Below are 24,651 nucleotides of genomic sequence, written 5' to 3' on the forward strand. Positions count from 1 at the left end.
ATTCTAGATGAGTAGGGATTAGTAGAGGGGGAGGAAAACCTGCCTCGAACTGCTGGATCCACTGTTCTTAACACACCCAAGTGAACTATTGGCCTTCTTGGCCACCAGGGCACATTGCTGTCCCACGGATAACTTATTATTAGACAGGACTCCAAAGTCCTTCTCTGTGGAGATATTCTCCAGCAGGTCAACCCCTAACCTGTACTGGTGCATGGTGCTATTCCTCCCCAGGTGCAGCACTCTACACTTATGCCTATTGAACTTCATTAGGTTTGTGTTTGCCCAGCTGTCCACTCTGTCCAGATCTTCCTGAATGGCTGCACAGCCTCCTGGGTTGTCAGCCACTACTCACAGTTTTTTATCAGCAGCAAATTTGCTGAGGGTACACTCCATCTCTTCATCTAGGTCTTTGATGAATACATTGAACAAGACTGGACCCAGCACTGATCCCTGGGGAACACCACTAGCTACAGGTCTCCAACTGGATGCTGCATCACTGATCACAACCCTCTGAGCTCTGTTGTTTATCCAGTTCTTGATCCATCTCACTGTTCACTCTTCTAAGTCACACCTACTGAGCTTTCCCAAGATGATGTTATGGGAGAGTGTGAAAAGGCTTACTAAAGTCAAGGATGACAACATCCACTGCACTCACTACATGTACCCATTCAGTCATACCATCGTAGAAGGCTAGTCAAATATAAATTCTCCTTGGTAGATCTATGCTGGCTGCTCCTGATAACCTTATTTTCCTCCATGTGCTTAGAGATGATCTCCAGAATGAGCTGCTCCACCACCTGTCCAGGAATGGAGGTGAGGCTGACTAGTCTGCAGTTTCTTGGGTCCACCTTCTCACCCTTTTTGAAGACTGGTATCTACAGTCAATTGTGGGAGGTCCAACCATAGCCAAAACCAAATAAAGAACAGAATATTCTTTATTTGGCCTAAGTACTTGGAAAGTAAGAACTGTCTCAGAAAATATTGTAGTTTGTGGTACTACAATGGATATGAATTCCCTCCAAAACAGAATGGCTGCTTCCAAACTGCCTTCTGGGAACATTGCCTGGCCTACAACAATGCCCAGAAGATGGCCAGGCAGTGGCTGGAACAGTGCTAACAGAGCCATGTGACAAGTCTCCCAGGGGACATTCCAAAACCTTCTCAGTGTATATGGTCAGGTTTCTCTACTCAAGTCTGTTCTAGACTTTTTAACTTGCCATCAGGAAGACAGATGGTCAATGTGTGGAAGGTTGAGAAAGTCAGCTATCTCCTCTTTCCCTCTTGTCCTCAGGAGGGTCACTCTTAACAAGCCACGGATGTTAGATCACTTTACTTTAACACACCTTATCTCATTAGGACAACCGTCCTTTCACATGACCCTCAGCTTTCAGAGCCATTTACAATAAAATCCAGGACTGAAGAATTCACATGTGTCTCCACCATGGCTGAGAAATTACAGGCTCCTCATCCTGAAAGACCTCTACTCCTATTAACATGTATACACAATCTGAAAAACAAACATCTTTTCATCTTCATGGGGACTTTCACAAATTCAAACTGAACCAGTTGATGTGGCCAGCATGCTTCAGACCAAAAATCTCAGCCCAGATACGATGACTGAAGATACAAAAAATTCAAATGCTGCTTCCAAGCCCTGTCATTAAGAGGTTATCTTTTCAGCTTTGGAAATCAGCCAAGCAATAGTTATGTTATAAACCATATGACATTATAAACCATGTTTTTACCATTGGAACTAATATTCAAGCAAATCCCTCAGATGTGCATTCAGAATTTGGCTGAGTTATCTAAACATAGGTCCATCCTTTGAGATGCCGTAAGGTATCCTGCCTGGGTTTTAGTTGTCAATGAAGAGTAGAGACATGCCAGTCTTGCTTTAAGGTACCTCAGAGATCTTACAGCAGCTTGTGGTATAGACACTTCAATTTGTTCATCTGAATTGAGCCAACAGAGATACATGAGCAAGCTATACGAAACAATAGAGTTGAAACCGTTCTCTTCACTAACAGTGAAAGCTGATGGTTTACTTCCAGACAGCACACTAAAGAATTCAATTTAATTAAGCCAAAAGAAATTTTGCCTGAGGTTTTTGTTGCGATTTATTTTATGAAAAGGTGACTATGGTACACTACACATGGTACTACCTACAGAACAATAAACAACCTTTGATTAAAGGTTTCAACCCTAATTTCTTCATTTTATGTATTTTTCCCAGGCAAAAAGATCAATTTAGGGGAGCAGGGTGGCTCAGTTGGTAGCGCATCAGACCCTTAATGGGATGGTCGTGAGTTCAAGCCTGCAGTGGGCAGTAGTGTCCTCCCTACTCTAGTCATGAGGTCTGTGGTGACAGGTTGGACTCGATGATCTTTGAGGTCTCTTCCAACCTTAGGAATACTGAATACTGAATTTTTTTAGCCCTGAGCAACACTCAGTCACATTAATTGAAGCTGCAGATTTAAAATCAGGCTATCTCTTTGAAACTGTCTTCAGAAGTACACTTACAGTTCAGTTATAAAATTATATCTTTACAAGGAGAGAAAGGAGAGAAAAATAAAGATCTATTGGAAAACATATATAATTATATATTTTCCTAGAGTTTAAAATTTAGAATAGAATAGAATAGAATAGAATAGAATAGAACAGAACAGGTTGGAAGAGACCTTCAAGATCATCGCATCCAACCTATCATCCAACCCACCTAATCAATGAAACCATGCAACCAAGCACCCTATCAAGTCTCCTCCTAAACACCTCCAGTGATGGTGACTCCACCACCTCCTCGGGCAGCCCATTCCAATGGGCAATCTCTCTCTGTGTAGAATTTCTTCCTAACCTCCAGCCTAAACCTCCCCTGGCGCAGCTTGAGATGGTGTCCTCTTGTTCTGGTGCTGGTTTCCTGGGAGAAGAGACCAACCTCCACCTGTCCACAACCTCTGTTCAGGTAGTTACTTTAGTCATTTAATAGATAATTTTGTGGGGTTTATGAATTGAAAAGAACACCGAACCAACAGTCAATCAAAACTAGCCGCAATGTGTTTAAATGAATAGGATTCAGGATAACTAATACATAAGGTATTGTACTGACACAAAAGATGTAAGAAGCCAAACATGCGATGAAATTATATATTTGCTACTATATCTAATGCAGAACAGTGTATTTTCTATTTCAGAGACAGCAATGAAATAACAAAGACTTATAATGCAAAGCAATCCTTCTCAAGAAGAAATATTCAGCATTTTAAACTTTCAATAAAAATATGTGTGCATTTCCTTCAGTAAACAGAAGAAACTCCTCCTGAAGTAGTAGGTTTGTTATATGGATGGAGAAAGAGGGCAGGTTTACATCCAGTAATTACAAGAAAGTAAAACAAAGACAAAAATGTTAGATCTTTAACTACAGTATCATATTTTCTCATGGATACTCACCACTATCAGTAAGGCTGAAGTCATAGCAACTTTCCAAAAGGTGTAAAATGTGGTATAGTGAAACTTACTTTCGATGGTCTCCCAGTGGTCTTTGTCCAATGGATTTTAATAATGACTCTGGTCGAACTGTTAATTTTGGTGATGTCTTTGGGCTAGTATCAGAGTCTCCACTTTCTTCATCACCCATGGCCTTAATATAGCTCCCACTTCTCATTCTTCTGCAGGGGATCTCTTCATCTTTCCCACCAGCTGGGTATCCTCCCCATTCATCCTGAGGTACCTAAAGGAGATCATAAGACACACATGCAAAATGCTTTTCATGTATTTCAATGCTTCCTTCAGTTTTCATTTTACAAAGACAAGTAATGAACTTTTCATTGTTCAGAATCAGACTATTTAGAAATTTCTGAGGTCCCCCAAATAATCTGGCAATTTAATTCCAGCCTCAAGATTGGAAATTTTAGGTTTATAAATATTGGAACCCAAGGAACAATAAAATCATGGTTTGTGAGCTGAGCTGCCATATCTGTTTGTAGACACGTTCTGAACTGCAGGAAGTGGCTTAGCACCTAGATTTCCAGATGACAAACAGTAAGTTCATCAGTTGTCTCAGACTTAAAATTTATTGAAAGCTGATCAGTCTTTTACTAACTCTTCTTATTTGGGGTTTTGGCTTATATGGGGTTTGGGAAATTAAGTTGAACTAAGCTGTGATTTTGGCATAAATAGGTAGGGCTCTGATTTAGAGCAATACTGTTCAAAAATAGTCAGGAAATTTGCCTTTTTTTCCTTTTTTGTAGAAAGTGCAAAATAGTTCATAAAGGCTGTAACACACCAGGAACACAGTTCACTATTAATACATTTGGTTGAGGCTGCTTTCATTCAGTTGAGATGGTTCCTCAAATAGTAAGATTAATAGTTGAACAACTCACAGCTGGTGGATTAATATCTCAGGACCAAAAACTGGTAGAGAACTGAACAGGAGTAGATTTTCCAGTCCAAAGTGAAATCACCCCTGTTTGAAGACTTACGGATAAACTCAGCAAGACTGTCTCTGTCAGTATTGCTGATTGTTTGCTTTTTGTTTAATCTTCCAAGGTACCGAGTCTTCTGGTCCTAATCCAGAAACACACTTAAGCATTCACTTCACTTAAAGGGTTTAAGCAACTCTCTGAAATCCATTATAATGACTCATGGTTAAAAAGAAAGCTGTGACAGAGTACATCAGTGGAGATGGGCTGATGCACTTGGCAATGTCAAATCCTTTATTAACACAATGACTTTGTATATAATAAACAGTACAATGGCATTATTTACCAATATACTACAAGTCTGAACTTCCATCTAAACATATATTAAGTTTCAGCAAAGCAGAATGTCTAATAAATACTTTCAAGTCAAGAATATTTTAGATCTTCTACAGACAGAATTCACTGTGGAGCTGAAGGAAATGCTCCCAGTAGTTTCTTCAATCTTGGAGATTGGATTTAAATAGCTAATATGATGTGCTTGCTATTTTTACTGGTCTTTCAAGATATGCAAACTATCCACACACTGGGTGAACAGATATGATGCACTGAGTCCCAAAAAGTGATTAAGGCAGAAATGAAGTTTTTAATGGGGGTGAACAAGTAAAGACAGAGATATTAAATTAAAGAAACAAGCTCAGGAGAGGAAAAGGAATCAAGATGAAGTCAGACAAGAATAGATGGACAGAGATCACACAAATCAGAAAAATGTTTGAGTTATATTCTTATGCAAAATAATAAGACAGAACATCAGTTTAAGTGAAATATAAGTAAAACCATGCAAAGAAATACCCTTTTTTTTTTGCATTATTCAGTTTTGAATGGTGATTGGAAACAAGCATGCAAAGTGTTCCTAAACTTGAAGGTTGTGAATGTGATACATGCTCCTCATGTCTTTTCTAAGATGTAGTATGTGTGAGATTAATGTTGGAGGAAGGCCATTTGAGATTCCAGACCTAAAAGCTACATCTTGTAATACTGTTCATTTCAATAATCTGAATTAGAGAGCTGAATTAAGAAAAAGTAGTTGATATCATGCAATCATACTCCCACTCTTAAAGCTTATTACTTTTATGTAAGCATAGCTAAAAACAAAATCCAAATGTTGAAAAAGCATTTGCTGGCATCTGCATGGGCCCACTGCAAGCCATACTTTTGCCTTTCTGAAGGTGAATGCTCAGTCTTATTATTTTTTTTTCTAAGTGTTGGGGATCGTTTTGAGCAAGAGGGGACATGGGTCCCAGGAACACTTGTGCAATTCAGGCCTTGAAGAATTCTCTGTTGATAATATAGCGGTGGAGTAGGAGATGTGGGAAAGTGCTGATTGCTTGGTATGCTGAAGTCCAGCTGCCCCTGAGAAGGGAGGTGTTATAGAAAATGTTTGTCCATTGTTTTACTATACAATAGAGTTAGCTATTTATGTTAGCATAGGATGTACTGTGGTCATGACCTGTAACTAATAGTAGGAGTGGAAGTCAAAATAGGCCCCTATATGTCAATGTATTGTGCAAGAGGATGTTGAAAGGGGATGTTGTGCAAATGCACGATAGAAGTCTGCCAAAACAATTCCTTATATAGACAAAGACTAATGAAAAGACCCTGAGGAATACTGACTTCAGCCTCACCGACCACCAGAAGGCAGAAAAAGACCCCTTAGCAACTCCTTGGACATGCGCCTTGAAGAATCTTCTAAGACACGAACACGGAAGTAAAAGGAAGATATAAGGACTGCTGAAACCGCTTTGTATTGCGGCAGTTGGAGGAACGGTGATTCCCCTGTCGCCCAGCGCTGTCTTACCCTGCTCTATTTTATCAATTATTAAATCTATAATAATTAACAAAAAGACGACTTAAGTTTTTTTATAACAATTTGGTGCCGTGACTCGGATAGAGACAATAACTAATGATTGAAAACGAGGTGGGCGCCCTCACTGGTTTCAGTGGGCCTCTTTTTCAAAAATTGTTTTGTCTCTAACTGACGATCCGAAAAATTGAAATAGACGGGTAAGAGGAAAAACCGGTTGACTCCTTAAATTTTGTGCACAAAAGTCCGGACGAAGACGCAGGACGCGTAAGTAACTGCTATTTAGCAGGGGTATCCGTTCGGTCGGGGTCAGATTCCCTGGGGTGTAGAGTGTGTGAATGAGAGGGAGCCGGTAGTCCGGACTAACCCAAGCGAGTGTGGACCCTTCAGTAGTGCATTTCTCATTGCTCGCGAGAGCGTGAGCCACGACCAAGGGGAGCGTTTGAGATTGAGAGAAAGAAACACCCCGGAAGATAGGTCAAGGAGCAAGTAAGACTCCTAAGCCTGTGAGACGTCCTTCTATACCGAAGGACGCTCCTTTAGCATTTATGTTAGAAATGTGGAAATATTATCCCGGGACAGGGAATAAGAGCAAATAAAAAATGATACACTACTGTATAGATGTATGGGGAGGACAAAAGATTGGACAGGCTGTTTGGTGGCCAAAATTTGGATCTAGTGAGGATTGGGTACAACAGAAATTAAACATATGGGTTAACAGTAAATCTCCTTTTAGTCAGGAGGAAAGTGAATATGCTGCTGTATGGGTTACTAGACCCGGAGGACCGGGAGTATCCCTTTTTACTTTATCTAAAGTAGATGACGATGAGAAAAAGGAAAAATCTAGGAAAATTGAAGAAATTCCGGTGGGCCCCCCACCATATGTGGTTGAACCGGAAGCCCCTCCTTTTGAAGTTGAAGAAAATAATGGACATTTGGAATCTAGTGAGGGTCCCCGGACCAGGAGTAGAACACGCCAGCAGAACTTGTTCCCTTTACGGGAAGTTCCCATGGGAGGCCCGAATCCTCAAATGGGATTTATTTCTATGCCATTAAGCTCCGGAGATGTAAGGGAATTTAAAAAGGAAATGGGAAAATTATTAGAAGATCCCTTGGGAGTTGCAGAAAAAGTAGATCAGTTCCTAGGTCCCAACATATATACGTGGGACGAAATGCAGAGTATTTTGAATATTCTTTTCACAACCGAAGAAAAAAATATGATAAGGACTGCAGGTATGAGAATTTGGGATGCACAACATGTACAAGGCCCACAGGCTGATACAAAATGGCCATTACAAAGACCCCAATGGGACCACCAAAATCCAAATCATAGAACGCATATGCAGGATTTAAGAACTATAGTTATACAGGGAATTAGAGAATCTGTCCCTAGAGGGCAAAATATCAATAAGGCCTTTAATGAGAGGCAACGAAAGGAAGAGTCACAGTATCACAGTATCACAGTATCACTTAGGTTGGAAAGGACCTCGAGGATCATCGAGTCCAACCTGACACCACAGACCCCATGACTAGACCATGGCACCAAGTGCCACGTCCAATCTCCCCTTGAACGCCTCCAGGGTCGATGACTCAACCACCTCCCTGGGCAACCCATTCCAATGCCGAATGACTCGCTCGGTGAAGAACTTCCTCCTCACCTCGAGTCTGAACCTCCCCTGGCGCAGCTTGAGACTGTGTCCCCTTGTTCTGGTGCTGGTTGCCTGGGAAAAGAGGCCAACTCCCTCCTGGCTACAACCACCCTTCAGGTAGTTGTAGAGGGCAATAAGGTCACCCCTGAGCCTCCTCTTCTCCAGGCTAAACAATCCCAGCTCCCTCAGCCTCTCCTCATAGGGCTTGTGTTCAAGGCCTCTCACCAGCCTTGTTGCCCTTCTCTGGACACGCTCAAGTGTCTCAATGTCCTTCTTAAACTGAGGAATGTCCTTCTTAAACTGAGTCTCCAAATGAATGGTTAGAGCGGTTACGAAAAAGTTTACAAATGTATTCAGGTTTGGACACCGAAGCCCCCCCAGGACAAATATTACTAAAAACACAATTCGTTGCAAAAGCCTGGGAAGATATTAGAAAGAAATTGGAAAAGCTGGAAAATTGGCAGGAAAGGGGATTAGACGAGTTATTACGAGAAGCTCAAAAGGTGTATGTAAGAAGAGATGATGAAAATCATAAGAAACAGGTCCGTATGATGGTGGCAGCAGTAAGAGAGAGTAAGGATATAGGTTATAGACCTAGAAAGGTGTTTAGGGGACAGGGACCTCAAAAGGAGAACGAAGATTTGAGAGGAAAAGGAGACGATAGAAGTTGTTTTTATTGTGGTAGAAAAGGTCATATAAAACGGAATTGTAGAAGCAGAATTCAAGATGAGAAACTTTTTAAAGAAGATTAGGGGAGTCAGGGGCTTTATCTTTTGGGGACTAGGAAACATCATGAGCCCTTGATAAAATTGAAAATAGGTCCCCATCAGGAGGAAATAGAGTTTCTAGTAGATTCAGGTGCAGAAAGATCAACGATTCAGAAACTGCCACTAGGATGTGAAAAATCTGCAGAAACTGCACTAGTGGTAGGAGCAAAAGGCGAACCTTTTAAAGTAGGGATGGTTAAAAACGTAATAGTAGAGACAGAAACAAAAATAGGGGTTGGTAACTTTTTAATAGTACCTGAAGCAGAATATAACCTGTTAGGAAGAGATTTAATGGTTGAATTAGGTATAAATTTAGAAATAAAAAATGAAGAAATTAAGATTAAACTTTGTTCCTTAAGGATAGAGGATGAAGAACAAATAAATCCAGAAGTATGGTACACCCCTGAAACGGTAGGGAGGCTGCAAATTACCCCTTTTAAAGTTCAGTTACGGAACCCTGAAGACCCAATTGTTGTCAAACAATATCCGATCTCATTAGAAGGAAGGAAAGGATTAAAGCCTGAAATAGAGAGATTGATAAACCAAGGATTATTAGAACCTTGTATGTCCCCATTTAATACTCCAATATTACCGGTTAAGAAACCGAATGGGATGTACCGTCTGGTGCATGACTTACGAGAAATAAATAAAAGAACAGTTTCTCGTTTTTCTGTGGTTGCAAATCCATATACGTTATTGAGTAAATTGGGTCCTGAAAATTTGTGGTATAGCGTTATAGACTTAAAAGATGCATTCTGGGCTTGCCCACTAGATGAAACTAGTAGAGATTATTTTGCCTTTGAATGGGAAGACCCAGACACGGGGAGGAAACAACAATTAAGATGGACTGTTTTACCACAAGGGTTCACAGAATCCCCCAATTTGTTTGGGCAAGCTTTAGAGCAAATACTACAGGAATACCGCCCTGCTGAAGAAATTACATTGATACAATAAATAGATGATTTGTTGATTGCTGGAAAAGAAGAAGAACAAGTAAGAGTAGAAAGCATTAAACTTCTTAATTTTCTTGCTTTGAAGGGTCTTAAGGTTTCTAAAGCAAAATTGCAGTTTGTTGAGGAAGAAGTCAAATATTTAGGCCATTACATTAATAAAGGCAAAAAGAAAATAGATCCAGAAAGGGTTAAAGGAATTTTAGCCATGCCAATTCCAAAAAACAAGAGACAAATAAGACAAATCTTGGGATTATTGGGGTATTGTAGACAATGGATTGAAGATTATAGTAGCAAGGTTAAATTTTTATATCAAAAGTTGGTAACAGATGGAGCTGTTACCTGGACGCAAGCAGATGAGGAAAAGTGGAAAATATTACAAGACAATCTAGTTAATGCTCCAGTGTTAAGCTTACCGGATTTAAAGAGACCATTTTATCTTTTTGTAAACATTAATGATGGAACAGCATATGGAGTGTTAACCCAAGAATGGGCAGGAAAGAAGAAACCTATAGGGTATTTTTCTAAGCTTCTTGATCCCGTTAGTAGAGGATGGCCCACTTGTTTACAAGCAATAGTGGGTTGTGCATTACTGGTGGAAGAAACAAAGAAGGTAACATTTAATGGAAATATTACGGTATTCTCTCCTCATAACATTCGAGGGGTATTACAACAAAAAGCTGAAAAATGGATATCAGACTCTAGGTTACTTAAGTATGAAGGAATCTTGTTGGAAGCACCAAATTTGAAAATAGAAACTGTAAATTTGCAGAATCCGGCGCAGTTTTTGTATGGCAGGACTGAAACGGAATTGGTGCATGACTGTCTCCAAACTATAGAATGTCAGATGAAGATCAGACCAGATTTAGAAGAAGAAGAACTGCAGGAAGGAATGAAAATTTTTGTAGACGGATCTTCCAGAGTAGTGGAAGGGAAAAGAAAATCAGGGTATGCCCTAGTAGACGGAAAAACATTTAGGGTATTAGAATCGGGACCATTAAGCCCCAGTTGGTCGGCACAAGCTTGTGAATTATATGCTGTCTTAAAGGCTTTACAGCACTTAGACGGAAAAACTGGCACGATATACACAGATTCTAAATACAGTTATGGGGTAATACATACATTTGGAAAAATCTGGGAAGAAAGAGGGTTGATAAACTCTCAAGGAAAAGATTTGATTCACCAAGAATTAATTAAGAAAGTATTGCGTGCTTTAAGGAAACCCCGAAAGTTAGCAGTAGTACATTTAAAAGGCCATCAAAAAGGGTTAGACTATAAGACTCGAGGGAATAACCTAGCTGACCAAGAAGCAAAACAAGCTGCTTTATGTGTATTGTCACTAACTGAAAAGAACCTGCAGGTGACGAACTCATATTTGGATGATTTTAAATTTACGTTTACCCCTGCAGAACAGCTAAAACTTTCTCAAATGGAGGTAAGGAAAGAAAAGGACAGATGGTATTTACCTGATGGCAGGGAAGTGATACCAAAATCTGTGGCTTTTGAGGTTATAAACAAAATGCATAGTAAAACTCATTGGGGAAGTCAGGGATTAGTTGATCACTTTGCCACTAAATATATAACGATTGGATTACACGACCTGGCCAAGAGAGTTACACAAGGCTGCCCAACCTGTTTAAAAATAAATAGGTCGGTGCAGAGGCAATTGCCTATGGGAGGCAGACCTTCAGCTGAAAAGCCCTTTTCAAGAATTCAAGTTGACTTTACAGAATTTCCTAAAATACATAGATATAAGTATGTGTTAGTCATAGTAGACCATCTTACCCACTATGTGGAGGCTTTTCCTACAACTAAAGCGACTGCACAGACGGTGGCCAAACTGTTATTAGAACAAATTATTCCAAGATATGGAGTCACGGAGGTTATTGATTCAGATCAAGGCACCCATTTTACATCCAAAATTATTAAAAACTTGAAAGATACGATGGGATACGATGGGAAGAACACACCCCATGGCATCCTCAAAGTTCGGGTCGTGTTGAGCGAATGAATGGAGAACTAAAGAAGCAGTTATCTAAATTAATTTTAGAAACTAATTTGTCTTGGTTAAAGTGTCTCCCATTGGCATTGCTGAATATTAGGACCCAGCCAAGAACAGATCTTGGGATTTCTCCTTTTGAAATGCTGTATGGTATGCCTTATGATATTGGGATTCCGGGGGATCATCCGGGAATAAAAGATCAGATCACGACTGCTTATATCAGCACTCTTATGAAATATAAACGAGAACTATGGGAAAAAGGTCGATTAGTTCAAAGACCTCCTTTGGATATAAGCTTACACAAAATCAAACCAGGTGACTGGGTGCTTATTAGGACTTGGAAGGATACCACCTTACAACCGAAGTGGGAAGGTCCCTATCTGACATTGCTGACTACAAACTCTGCAGTATGTACGGCGGAAAAAGGATGGACACATGCCAGTCGCGTAAAAGGACCTGTAAGTGCGGATTGGCGAGTCATTAGCCCCCCAGGAGAATTGAAGCTTACTCTGCAACGGCAACCTAAGAAGTAGTAACCATCTTGCATTAATACTGACTGTTTGACTGCCATATTACTGTTTGACTACCATATTACTGTTAGACTACCATATTACTGTTTGGCTACCATATTCTGTTATATATTTTGTTCTGGTTAGCTTTTAGCATATTTTTTAGTATATTTTTTAGTATATTTTGCCTTTTGTCTTTTGTTTTTCAGGTGAACATTGCTTCACTAGAGTCTATTGGGAACTAACATTGGGTCGAATGATTTGGACTTGGTTTGAACGACTGTCGTTTAGCGTACAGTGTATTATAGGGTTTATCATAGCAATCATTGGGTCATTAGTCGTTTACTGGGTGTGGAAAATCTTGAAGTGTGGCAAAGGAATTTGTAATGAGTGAAATCTTTTGTTAAAACAGACCACTATACAGGGAGCTACTCTCAAACATCTCCTGTAATAGGTGGCCTGCTGCCGAGAAGAAAATGTACCTCGTAGCTTGCTGCAACCAAGTTGACGAGCGAGGCAGAGGAAACTTTGTAAGGGATGTTCATAAACACCGGCTAAGGTGTTGGCTCTTGGTTTTTCTTAGCAGCCAAGTATCAGTGGTCTGGACCATTGGCAACAATCACAATCCACACCGACCTGTAATCTGGGAATTGATTAATGTTGAAGAATCAAAAGTTATAGCCAAATATGGAGGGGTAGGAAGTGATTGGAATTTTACAGTGCCCCTTTCAGACCTGTTGGTAATTCAGCAGCCAGATATTATATCTCGACATCCTGGTCCTCCTAAACCCTTTTATGTATGTCCAGCCTCAAATCCCAGAAGGGCATATTGTAACGTGCCTAACCAATATTACTGTGCCTATTGGGGATGTGAAACAATCGCATCAAATTGGAAAACCAGAGGAGATCCTTTTTTGAAAGCTCAATGGGGACCTAAAGGATGTCAAGGCCCCAAATATGATGCTGTAGGGGGATTAACACCAACATGTAGGGGACCGAAATGTAAGGTTTTAAGGTGTGAAAACATAACATTACAAATACAACAAATGATGGATCCTTCGTGGGAAATAGGAAGGATGTGGGGCATTAGGATATGGGAATCAGGGGCGGACAGAGGTAGTGTTTTTCAAATACACCGTAGAAATATGCCATATGATACTCCCATGGCTATTGGTCCCAATAAGGTATTAACATCCTCAAACATAAAGCAGGAGATGCTATTAACTACTACTTCTAGCCAAATAGTATCAACTTCTCCTAGTCAAATAGAATCTGCTACATCTGGTCTAGCATTGGACCCTACAGGCACCACCCACACGGATCAGGAAAACGATCTAATAGAATTAAAAGACCCATTATTAGAAGTTATGTATGCAGCTTATGTTACTTTGAATAAGACGCATCCAAATTTAACCACTGAATGTTGGCTATGTTACAACATGAGACCACCATATTATGAAGCGATTGGACGACAAGGAAAGGTACAGTGGAAGAATGGAACTAACCCACCTGAGTGCCCATGGGACCAAAATGTCACCCAAGGAATTACTATGCAATATGTTTCTGGTTCTGGGAAATGCATTGGTACGGTCCCAAGACGATATAATAGACTTTGTGCAAGCCGAATATCAAAAGAAAAGATACAGCAAAAACAAAAGGATTCAATTCAATGGGTAATGCCAACCCAGGGTGCTAAGTGGTTATGTTCAGATATTGGAATAACACCATGTATATCTTTAATCTAACTGGCTGGAGGATAGCCCTGAGGAGAGAGACTTGGGGGTGCTGGTGGACAAAAAGCTCAACATGAGCTCTCAGTGTGCACTTGCAGCCCGCAAAGCCAATCAGATCCTGGGCTGCATCAGGAGAAGTGTGGCTAGCAGGTCGAGGGAGGTGATCCTCCCCCTCTACTCAGCCCTGGTGAGACCCCACCTGGAGTACTGTGTCCAGTTCTGGAGCCCCTATTACAAGAGGGATGTGGAGGTGCTGGAACGTGTCCAGAGAAGGGCCACGAGGATGATCAGAGGGCTGGAGCACCTCTCCTATGAGGACAGACTGAAGGAGTTGGGGCTGTTCAGTCTGCAGAAGAGAAGGCTCCGAGGTGACCTAATTGTCGCCTTCCAGTATCTGAAGGGGGCCTACAGGAAGGCAGGGGAAGGACTTCTCAGGATATCAGGTAGTGATAGGACTAGGGGGAATGGAATGAAGCTGGAGGTGGGGAGATTCAGGCTGGATGTGAGGAGGAGGTTCTTCACCATGAGAGTGGTGAAACCCTGGAATGGGTTGTCCAGGGAGGTGGTCGAGGCCCCGTCCCTGGGGGTGTTTAAGAGCAGGCTGGATGAGGCTCTGTCCAGCCTGATCTAGTGTGGGGTGTCCCTGCCCATGGCAGGGGGGTTGGAACTGGATGATCCTTGTGGTCCCTTCCAACCCTGAATGAAACTATTTAAGGGTTTTTAACGACTCCGAATTTTGTATACAGGTGGTAATAGTGCCTCGACTGATATACCATCCCATGGAAGAGGTCATACATCAGTATGAACATGATTGGGTTCGGTCTAAACGGGAACCTGTTACTGCAATAACGATAGCAACATTGTTAGCTATTGGAGGAGTGGGTGCTGGAACAGGGATAGCCTCCTTAGTCAAGAATGAGGAAATTCGGACTCTACAAAAAGCAGTAGATGAAGACTTAAGTAGATTAGAACAATCGATTGGCAATCTGGCTATTTCTGTAAAATCTCTGTCTGAAGTGGCTTTGCAAAATCGGCGGGGTTTAGATTTATTATTATTAGAAAAAGGTGGATTATGTGTGGCATTGCAAGAAGAATGCTGTTCTTTTATAGATCACACAGGAATGATTAGAGACTCGATGGCTGAGTTACGAAAAAGGCTGGAACAGCGGAAAAAGGAAAGAGAAATTGGGAGAACTTGGTATGAAGGGTGGTTCAATATGTCACCCTGGTTTACTACATTACTCTCTGCGGTAGCAGGACCTTTAATTTTGTTACTGTTGGCCTTTTTGTTTGGTCCTTGCATAGTGCGCTGCTTGACTAAGTTCATAGAAAGCCGCTTTGAAGCCACTAAACTGTTAATTTTGGCCGCACCGAGAAATGAATATAGAGACGATGTACAACCCCCATCTATCAATCTTGAGGATTATAAAAATGGGACAAACATTTAAAGGTTCAAGAGAAAAAGGGGGGATTGTTATAGAAAATGTTTGCCCATTGTTTTACTATACAATAGAGTTAGCTATTTATGTTAGCATAGGATGTACTGTGGTCATGACCTGTAACTAATAGTAGGAGTGGAAGTCAAAATAGGCCCCTATATGTCAATGTATTGTGCAAGAGGATGTTGAAAGGGGATGTTGTGCAAATGCACGATAGAAGTCTGCCAAAACAATTCCTTATATAGACAAAGACTAATGAAAAGACCCTGAGGAATACTGACTTCAGCCTCACCGACCACCAGAAGGCAGAAAAAGACCCCTTAGCAACTCCTTGGACATGCGCCTTGAAGAATCTTCTAAGACACGAACACGGAAGTAAAAGGAAGATATAAGGACTGCTGAAACCGCTTTGTATTGCGGCAGTTGGAGGAACGGTGATTCCCCTGTCGCCCAGCGCTGTCTTACCCTGCTCTATTTTATCAATTATTAAATCTATACTAATTAACAAAAAGACGACTTAAGTTTTTTTATAACAGAGGCAAGCAAGATAAGGAGGAGGTGAGATCTGGGAAAAAGAGCAATTAGACTGAGCAGAAGTTGTGAAAACAATGATGTAACCTTTTAGAGAGAAACCAATAATATGTGTTAAATTAGAATAGAATTAACTATGCATAAGATAAGACTATAAATAATGAAGTGTGGAGCAATAAAGTTGGATGATTACTATCACTCATATTGAGTGCTGTCATCCCTGTCTCCGTTCTCGTCAAGTGGCGCCGTGAACAGGGACCCGATTCTGCGGGTACTCTGAGCTGTTTCGACGGGGACGACAGTGGAGAGCGCACCCGGGGATTACGGGCGAGCCGACCGCAGAGGAAGGCTCGGGCCGGCCAGTCAGCGGGCCGAAATTAGCATGCCAGTGGAAAACGTCGGCGGGCTGGAGTTGGCGGGCCGACGGCAGCTTGGGCAGGCCGGGATCGGCGGGCCTGAGGAAAGGATCGGCGGGCTAGATGTGGCGGGCCGGCGGTGAGTTCGGGCGGGCCGGAATCGGCGGGCCTGAGGAAAGCAGCAGCGGACACCGGCGGGAAACGGAACGCGGCAGTGGAGTTCGCGGACGTCGGTGAATATGGAAAAAGAGGTAGCGCTCTCCTTATTTCAATGCTTTTTAGAAAAGCGTAAGGCGGAGATATCGTCTAAAGTAATTCCTGGGCTTTGGGCCCATGGATCCGCTTTATGGCATTTCCCTAGCGGAGATAGTTATTTTGATGAAGCTTGTTGGAGAGAGTACGGGAACAAGTTGTGGGACTTGGTAATAGATGGTGATAAAACTGCTATAAAACTGCAAAAGCCGTGGCGAGAATGCATAAACTGTATCAAAAAATATAAGTTAGAACAGCGAATGGCTGCTGCAGTTACAGCGAATTTGTCAGAACGGGATGCAGCGCCAGTTGTATCTGAATTACGACTGAATGATATGTTTGAAAAGTATCGACCGATCGACCGGGGCCGCCCCCGATACATCTCGCGGCGACCACACCGCGTTTGCCAGCCGCCACCACTGCTGTTTCGCCTCAAGCAGAGAAAAAGCCGAAAAAGGACAGCGAAACCTGTGCCTCAGTGTGTCCGATCCCGTTCATCAACATCGTCCTCTGACATCGCCAGCGAGGGCTCGGATTCGGAAGATTCAAACAGCGCCGACTTTGCTTTACGGCCCCCCTTAGAGAACATGGAGCGCTTGGAGGCTCGCGGTTACGGCATTCTTACGACCACACCCCTCCCGCGACCCCCGATGGCCCCGGCGGGCGCCGACAGCTCCGGTCGAGGCGGCACCGACAGCTCCGATGACACAGGCAACACCGACCGTAGCGGTGGCCCCGGTGGCCCCGGTGGCCCGCACCAGCGGACCCCCCCCCCCCCACCCGGCGGTGGCTCGCACCAGCGGACCCCCCACAGCGGCTCCAGCTGGACTACACCACCCCCCCCCCCCAGCGGTTTCTGGTACGGCTATTGTCGACCATGGCTCTGTTCTGATTTAAAGCAACAGTGCTAATTTCTTCATTTCTGATTGTAATGTCCTTAAGAGATTTGTTATTTAGAGTTTTGCTAAGTTTTCCTGGTAAGCATAATGAATGGTAAACATTTGGTATTTACAGGTACTTAGTTTCATAGTTTCATAGTTTCATAGTTTCATAGTTTCATTCAGGGTTGGAAGGGACCACAAGGATCATCTAGTTCCAACCCCCCTGCCACGGGCAGGGACACCCCACACTAGATCAGGCTGGCCAGAGCCTCATCCAGCCTGCTCTTAAACACCCCCAGGGACGGGGCCTCGACCACCTCCCTGGACAACCCATTCCAGGGTTTCACCACTCTCATGGTGAAGAACCTCCTCCTCACATCTAGCCTGAATCTCCCCACCTCCAGCTTCATTCCATTCCCCCTAGTCCTATCACTACCTGAGATCTTGAGAAGTCCTTCCCCAGCCTTCCTGTAGGCCCCCTTCAGATACTGGAAGGCCACAATTAGGTCACCTCGGAGCCTTCTCTTCTGCAGACTGAACAGCCCCAACTCCTTCAGTCTGTCCTCATAGGAGAGGTGCTCCAGCCCTCTGATCATCCTTGTGGCCCTTCTCTGGACACGTTCCAGCACCTCCACATCCCTCTTGTAATAGGGGCTCCAGAACTGGACACAGTACTCCAGGTGGGGTCTCACCAGGGCTGAGTAGAGGGGGAGGATCACCTCCCTCGACCTGCTAGCCACACTTCTCCTGATGCAGCCCAGGATCTGATTGGCTTTGCAGGCTGCAAGTGCACATTGAGAGCTCATGTTGAGCTTTTTGTCCACCAGCACCCCCAAGTCTCTCTCCTCAGGGCTGCTTTCCAGCCAGTCACTGCCCAGCCTGTATTTGTGCCTGGGATTGCCTCGACCCAGATGCAGGACCCTGCACTTGCTCTTATTGAACTTCATGAGGTTGGCTTGTGCCCACCTCTCCAGCCTGTCAAGGTCCCTCTGGATGGCCTCCCTTCCCTCCAGCGTGTCTGCTGTACCACACAGCTTGGTGTCATCAGCAAACTTGCTGAGGGTGCACTCAATGCCACTGTCCATGTCACCCACAAAGATGTTGAATAAGACAGGTCCCAGGACTGATCCCTGAGGGACTCTGCTTGTCACTGGCCTCCACTGGGACATGGAGCCATTGACAGCCACTCTTTGGGTGCGGCCATCAAGCCAGTTCCTTATCCATCTAGTGGTCCACCCATCAAACCCATGTGTCACCAGTTTGGAGACCAGGATGTGGTGCGGGACAGTGTCGAAGGCTTTGCTCAGGTCCAGGTAAATGACATCAGTTGCTCGCCCCTCATCTATTAATTTTGTCACCTGCTCATAGAAGGCCACCAGGTTGGTCAGGCAGGATTTGCCCTTGGCAAAGCCATGCTGACTGTTCCAAATCACCTCTTCACTATTCTTTTGAGCGAGTAGTGACTCCAGGAGGATCTGCTCCATGATCTTTCCAGGCACAGAGGTGAGACTGACTGGCCTGTAGTTCCCTGGTTCCTCCTTCTTACCCTTTTTGAAGATGGGGGCAATGTTTCCCCTTTTCCAGTCTGTGGGGACTTCCCCAGACTGCCATGACTTTTGAAATATAATAGAGAGGGGTTTAGCAACCTCATCTGCCAGCTCTCTCAGTACCCGTGGGTGTATCCCGTCGGGTCCCATGGACTTGAACACTTTCAGGTTCTTCAGATGATCACGAACCTGATCTGCACTTACAATGGGCAGTTCTTCCTCCCCGTCCCTGGCATTGTCTTCCATAACATCAGGAGTGTGGCTAGAGGCCCTTGCAGTGAAGACTGAGGTAAAGAAGTTATTAAGTACCTCAGCCTTTTCCTCATCACAGGTGACCATGTCACCATTTTCCTTTCTGAGGGGGCCCACACCTTCCCTAGTCTTCTTCTTCCCATTAATATACCTGTAAAAGTTCTTAGTGTTCCTTTTAACCTCCCTGGCTAGATTCAATTCTAACTCTGCTTTGGCTTTCCTAACCAGGACTCTTGCTGCTCGGGCAGCTTCCTTATATTCCCCCTGTTCTACCTGTCCTTCTCTCCACTTCCTGTAGAGTTTCCTTTTAAGTAATAGTGTGTCCAGTAGCTCCTTGCCCATCCAGGCAGGCCTCCTAGCATTCTTACCTGCTTTTCTCTTTGTTGGTATACAGAGCTCCTGGACACAGAGGAGGTGGTCCTTGAATACTGACCAGCTGTCCTGGGTCCCTCTTCCCTCCAGGGCTTTGTCCCACGACACTTTGGCTAGCAGATCCCTGAAGCGATCAAAATCTGCACGCCTAAAGTCTAGGGTCGTGAGCTTGGAATACTTCCTCCTGATTGCCCTGAGGAGATTAAATTCAACTGCTTCTTGGTCACTGCAGCCAAGGCCGTCTATGAGCCTCACATTGCTTACCAGCCCTTCCCTGTTGGTGAGAACAAGGTCCAGCATAGCACCATTTCTTGTTGGTTCCTCTACCATTTGGAGGAGGAAGTTGTCTTCTATGCAGTCCAGGAACATCCTGGATTGCTGGTGCCTTGCTGTGTTGTCCCTCCAGCAGATGTCCGGGTGGTTGAAATCACCCATGAGGACCAGGACTTGTGACCTGGAAGCCGCTTCTATTTGCCTATGGAGGGCCTCATCTGCTTGGATCTGCTGGTCAGGTGGCCTGTAGGAGACCCCCACAGTAATATCTCCTTCCCCTGTCCTGCCTTTAATTTTAACCCATACGCTCTCAACTAGCTCATCATCCCTCCCCAGTTGGAGCTCCACTGATTCCAACTGGCTATTGACATAGAGGGCAACACCTCCTCCTCTCCTTCCCTGCCTATCCTTCCTAAAGAGTTTATACCCATCTATGCCTACATTCCAGTCATGGGATTCATCCCACCAAGTTTCAGTAACAGCCACTATGTCGTGGCATCCCAGCAGCACAGTGGCCCTTAACTCATCCTGTTTGTTTACTTAGTACATAGTAATTGCAGTAAGGTGTATGTACTTAGTAATGAGTTCAAATTGTAAGATTTTCTTTTGGTTCAAACCTTCTTGGTTGTCTGCCTAGGTATTTCAAAGGAGCTCCATGTAATATAGTTAAGGTTTGTAGTAAATAGGTAACAAGTATTCCTTCACTAATGTGCAGAAGAATCAAGACTAAGAGGAAACAGCATTTCCCATGAAATCGAACATCGATCACAATAACTGTTATGATAATCTGGGATCAAAAGCATCAATCAGAAGAATGTAGCACAGCATCACGTGAATTAGGACTGAATATTATGGTTGGTTGATTGTTGTGTGATTAGAGAAAATGTTCATAGGGACTTATATGTTATCTCACCAGTTTGCTATAATTTTACACACCTAGAGGGAAAATCAAAACTCATAACAACACAACATGCATTTTCATTTTCGGTTGAAAACATCAACAAACAAATAAATAAATTAAAAAAAAAAAAAAGGGGGGGGGGAAGAGAGAATACCCCGTAGCAAAAAAAAAAGTTTTTTAATGGTACCAATAAGAGATCAGTATTACTAGGATGAGCAAAAACACATTATTCAGTGTAATTTTATATTGGGCAAAGCAATGGAGCTCTTCTGCTCTTGCTGATTGCCTGCAAGTTTTCTGTCTGTGAAGCTAGAGCCTGGCCAGATCTACCTTTACAGATTAAAGAAATCTTGCTACCATTAAACAATTTATGATTTTTGACCATCCTAGAGAAAATAAAGATGCAACATAACCCTAAAGCAGATTGTAAAAGACAGTGCTAAGGATTGCATTTGTGTCTTAATCTCTGTGTGCAATGTGTTCAGGCATAATCAAGTCTTCTCTGTCAATAAGAAGAGTGAAATGTAAAGATCAGAACTATTAAGATCTAAGTTCTTCTTTACAATGTCTGTTATCTTTGGCCATGTATTATGCCAGCTCTGTTAGAGCATTCTATCTAGTTCAACTTAAGCTTTGTGCCTTGTATAGGTAACACGGCCCAACATGACAGGCAACAATGAATTTTGTTTGAGCTTACAGACTGTGGGTGAACCTTTTCAGACGTGTCTGATAGGGATACCCAGATTTTATGTAAAAATGTTTGTTAATTATAGTAGTAATAATTGTAGTAATGAGAGTGAAGTGGCAAATTGTAGTACATTATTGATTAAGGGACTGACTCAGCGGTTACCGTATGATCCTGAAGAACTGCGATTATTGGGCTCTCAGCAGGTTGGCAGTGCATCGAGAAACTGGACTCGAATGTGTATTGTGGTTGGAGGTGTGTTTAAAGGACAGCAAGGTTTTGAGCAAGTGTTAGAAGGTTGGGGGAAAGTGCCAGTTGGGATACAAAGCAGCTCTCAGGGATGGACTGACGTTCGTCCCAAAAGACCATGTGACTACTGTGGATGGAATGACAATGCAACCATAAAAGGTCTCATCGTGCCAAAACTGTGGGGTGCATATGGAGCTCAAGATCTCAGTGCAGGGACTTTAACAATTAAGAACAAAAATATACCCCTTTTATGGAATAATCATACAGCAAAAGCATTGCCGCCAGGTATATTTTTGATTTGTGGAGGTTGTGCCTAGCAGGGAATTCCAGCTAACCCAGTAGGGGGTCCTTGTTATTTGGGGTCTTTATCCATAATAGCACCTTCTCAGACTCAGTGGTTAAAACTTTTAAAGCAAATACAACAACAGAAAAAACGCACAATTGAACAATTACCATCAAATTGTAATGACCAAGTGGAATTATGGGGGTATGCAATGAAAGCCTTTGTAAGTATAATTGTGCCAGGTGCCGCTGCAGGAAAAGCCTTGAGTGCAGTAGAAAAATTAGCGTGTTGGTCAGTAAAAAATGCAAATGTTACCACTCAGGTGTTAGAAGGGTTATTTTTAGATCAATCAAAAATCATTGAAGCACGCATTACTGCAAAATCGTGCTGCAATTGATTTTTTGTTGTTGGCTCAAGGGCATGGATGCGAAGATTTTGAAGGAATGTGTTGTTTTAACTTGTCGGATCATGGAGTGTCGATGCATGCTGAGATTAGGTGGCTAAAGAATCATACGCGTGCTGTTAAAATTGTAAAAAGTCCCTTAGATGATTGGTTAAGATCAATGTTTGGGAATGTGTCACAGTGGGTTATACAATTGATAAAAGAAGCTTTAAGGTTTTTAGGTATTATTGTACTAATTTTGATTATTGTTAAACTTGTTTATAATTGTATTATGCAAAGTGTTCAAAGGATAACCTCCAAGGCCTTACTTGCACAAAAGAAAAACGGGGGAATTTGTTGGGGATCGTTTTGAGCAAGAGGGGACATGGGTCCCAGGAACACCTGTGCAATTCAGGCCTTGAAGAATTCTCTGTTGATAATATAGCGGTGGAGTAGGAGATGTGGGAAAGTGCTGATTGCTTGGTATGCTGAAGTCCAGCTGCCCCTGAGAAGGGAGGCAAGCAAGATAAGGAGGAGGCGAGATCTGGGAAAAAGAGCAATTAGACTGAGCAGAAGTTGTGAAAACAATGATGTAACCTTTTAGAGAGAAACCAATAATAGGTGTTAAATTAGAATAGAATTAACTATGCATAAGATAAGACTATAAATAATGAAGTGTGGAGCAATAAAGTTGGATGATTACTATCACTCATATTGAGTGCTGTCGTCCCTGTCTCCGTTCTCGTCATCTAAGAAAACTCACAACTTTTCCCATAGAACACCTATTTCAGCTTGAAATTCATTTACTTTGCTTTAGCTTGAAGATATTAAAGTTTAAAAGGAGATTTATCAATAAACTTTTACTTAATCAAATGCAAAAAATGATTAGGTTCTCAACTTTCTTTTGTATGAAATTCTGTGCTCAAATAATGAGACAAGGACTGTATTTAAATGAGTAAACACAGGCTTATTTGTTGATTGAACTAGAAATCTTACTTTGAAAAATAGCAATGACTTATTTCTGCACATTAAAGTATCTAAAAATTGTTTCTTCACTGTGATTAAGAACTTCATAAAGATAAAATCTTACAGTTATATACCTTTCTATTTTTGTTTAGAATAAACCGTTATTTAGAATAAACCAAACCAGGTTGGAAGAGACCTTCAAGATCATCGTGTCCAACCCATCAACCAATCCAACCCACCCAAACAGCTAATCCATGGCACCAAGTACCCTATCAAGTCTCCTCCTGAACACCTCCAATGACAGCGACTCCACCACCTCCTTGGGCAGCCCATTCCAATGAGCAATCACTCTTTCTGTATAGAACTTCTTCCTAATATCCAACCTGAACCTCCCCTGGCGCAGCCTGAGACTATGTCCTCTTGTTCTGGTACTGGGTGCCTGGGAGAAGACACCATCATCTGCCTGTCTACAACCTCTCTTCAGGCAGTTGTAGAGAGTGATAAGGTCACCCCTGAGTCTCCCCTTCTCCAGGCTGAGCAACCCCAGCTCCCTCAGTCTTTCCTCATAGGGCTTGTGTTCCAAACCCCTCACCAACTTTGTTGCTCTTCTCTGGACTCGCTCCAGCAAGTCAACATCCTTCCTAAACTGAGGAGCCCAGAACTGGACACAGTACTCGAGGTGTGGCCTAACCAGTGCAGTATACAGGGGCAGAATGACCTCCCTGCTCCTGCTGGCCACACTGTTCCTAATGCAGGCCAGGATGCCATTGGCCCTCTTGGCTGCCTGGGCACACTGCAGGCTCATGTTCAGCCTGCCATCAACCAGTACCCCCAGGTCCCTTTCTGCCTGGCTGCTCTCCAGCCACTCTGACCCCAGCCTGTAGCACTGCATGGGGTTGTTGTGGCCAATGTGCAGAACCCGGCACTTGGATGTGTTAAATCCCATGCCGTTGGATTCTGCCCATCTGTCCAGCCTGTCGAGGTCCCTCTGCAGAGCCTCTCTACCCTCCAGCAGATCAACTCCTGCCCCCAGCTTGGTGTCATCAGCAAATTTACTGGTGATGGACTCAATGCCCTCATCCAGATCATCCATAAAGATGATAAAGAGCATGGGGCCCAGCACTGATCCCTGGGGGACTCCACTACTGACTGCCTGCCAGCTGGATGTGGCACCATTCACCACCACTCTCTGGGCTCGGCCATCCAGCCAGTTCCTAACCCATCGCAGTGTGTTCCCGTCCAAGCCATGGGCTGGCAGTTTGGCCAGGAGTTTGCTATGGGGGACAGTGTCAAAGGCCTTGCTGAGGTCCAGGTAGACTACATCCACAGGCCTCCCCACATCCACCAGGTGGGTCACCTGATCATAGAAGGTTACATTGTTGTGTTACATTTCTTT

General features: G+C 43.1%; 2 protein-coding genes across 11 annotated transcripts in view; one reads left to right on the forward strand and one right to left on the reverse strand.

The window, feature by feature from the left end:
- Window positions 1-24,651, reverse strand: part of DLGAP2 (DLG associated protein 2) — an 818,859-nt gene that overhangs the window by 127,516 nt on the left and 666,692 nt on the right. For all 10 annotated transcript variants that reach the window (XM_068161340.1, XM_068161339.1, XM_068161338.1 and 7 more), the window contains one exon: window positions 3,513-3,724. In XM_068161340.1, coding sequence (XP_068017441.1) covers window positions 3,513-3,724 — 212 coding nt within the window. The remainder of the gene's footprint in view (window positions 1-3,512; window positions 3,725-24,651) is intronic.
- Window positions 15,502-17,601, forward strand: LOC137452691 (uncharacterized). The gene is made up of 2 exons (XM_068161348.1): window positions 15,502-15,883; window positions 16,097-17,601. Exon 2 carries the CDS (start codon window positions 16,452-16,454, stop codon window positions 17,373-17,375), a length of 924 nt encoding a protein of 307 aa, XP_068017449.1. The 5' UTR covers window positions 15,502-15,883; window positions 16,097-16,451; the 3' UTR covers window positions 17,376-17,601.

Source organism: Melanerpes formicivorus, unplaced genomic scaffold (assembly GCF_026170545.1).
Source record: "Melanerpes formicivorus ecotype bairdi unplaced genomic scaffold, bMelFor1.0.p_v2 SCAF_57, whole genome shotgun sequence".
Classification (NCBI taxonomy): Eukaryota; Metazoa; Chordata; class Aves; order Piciformes; family Picidae; genus Melanerpes; species Melanerpes formicivorus.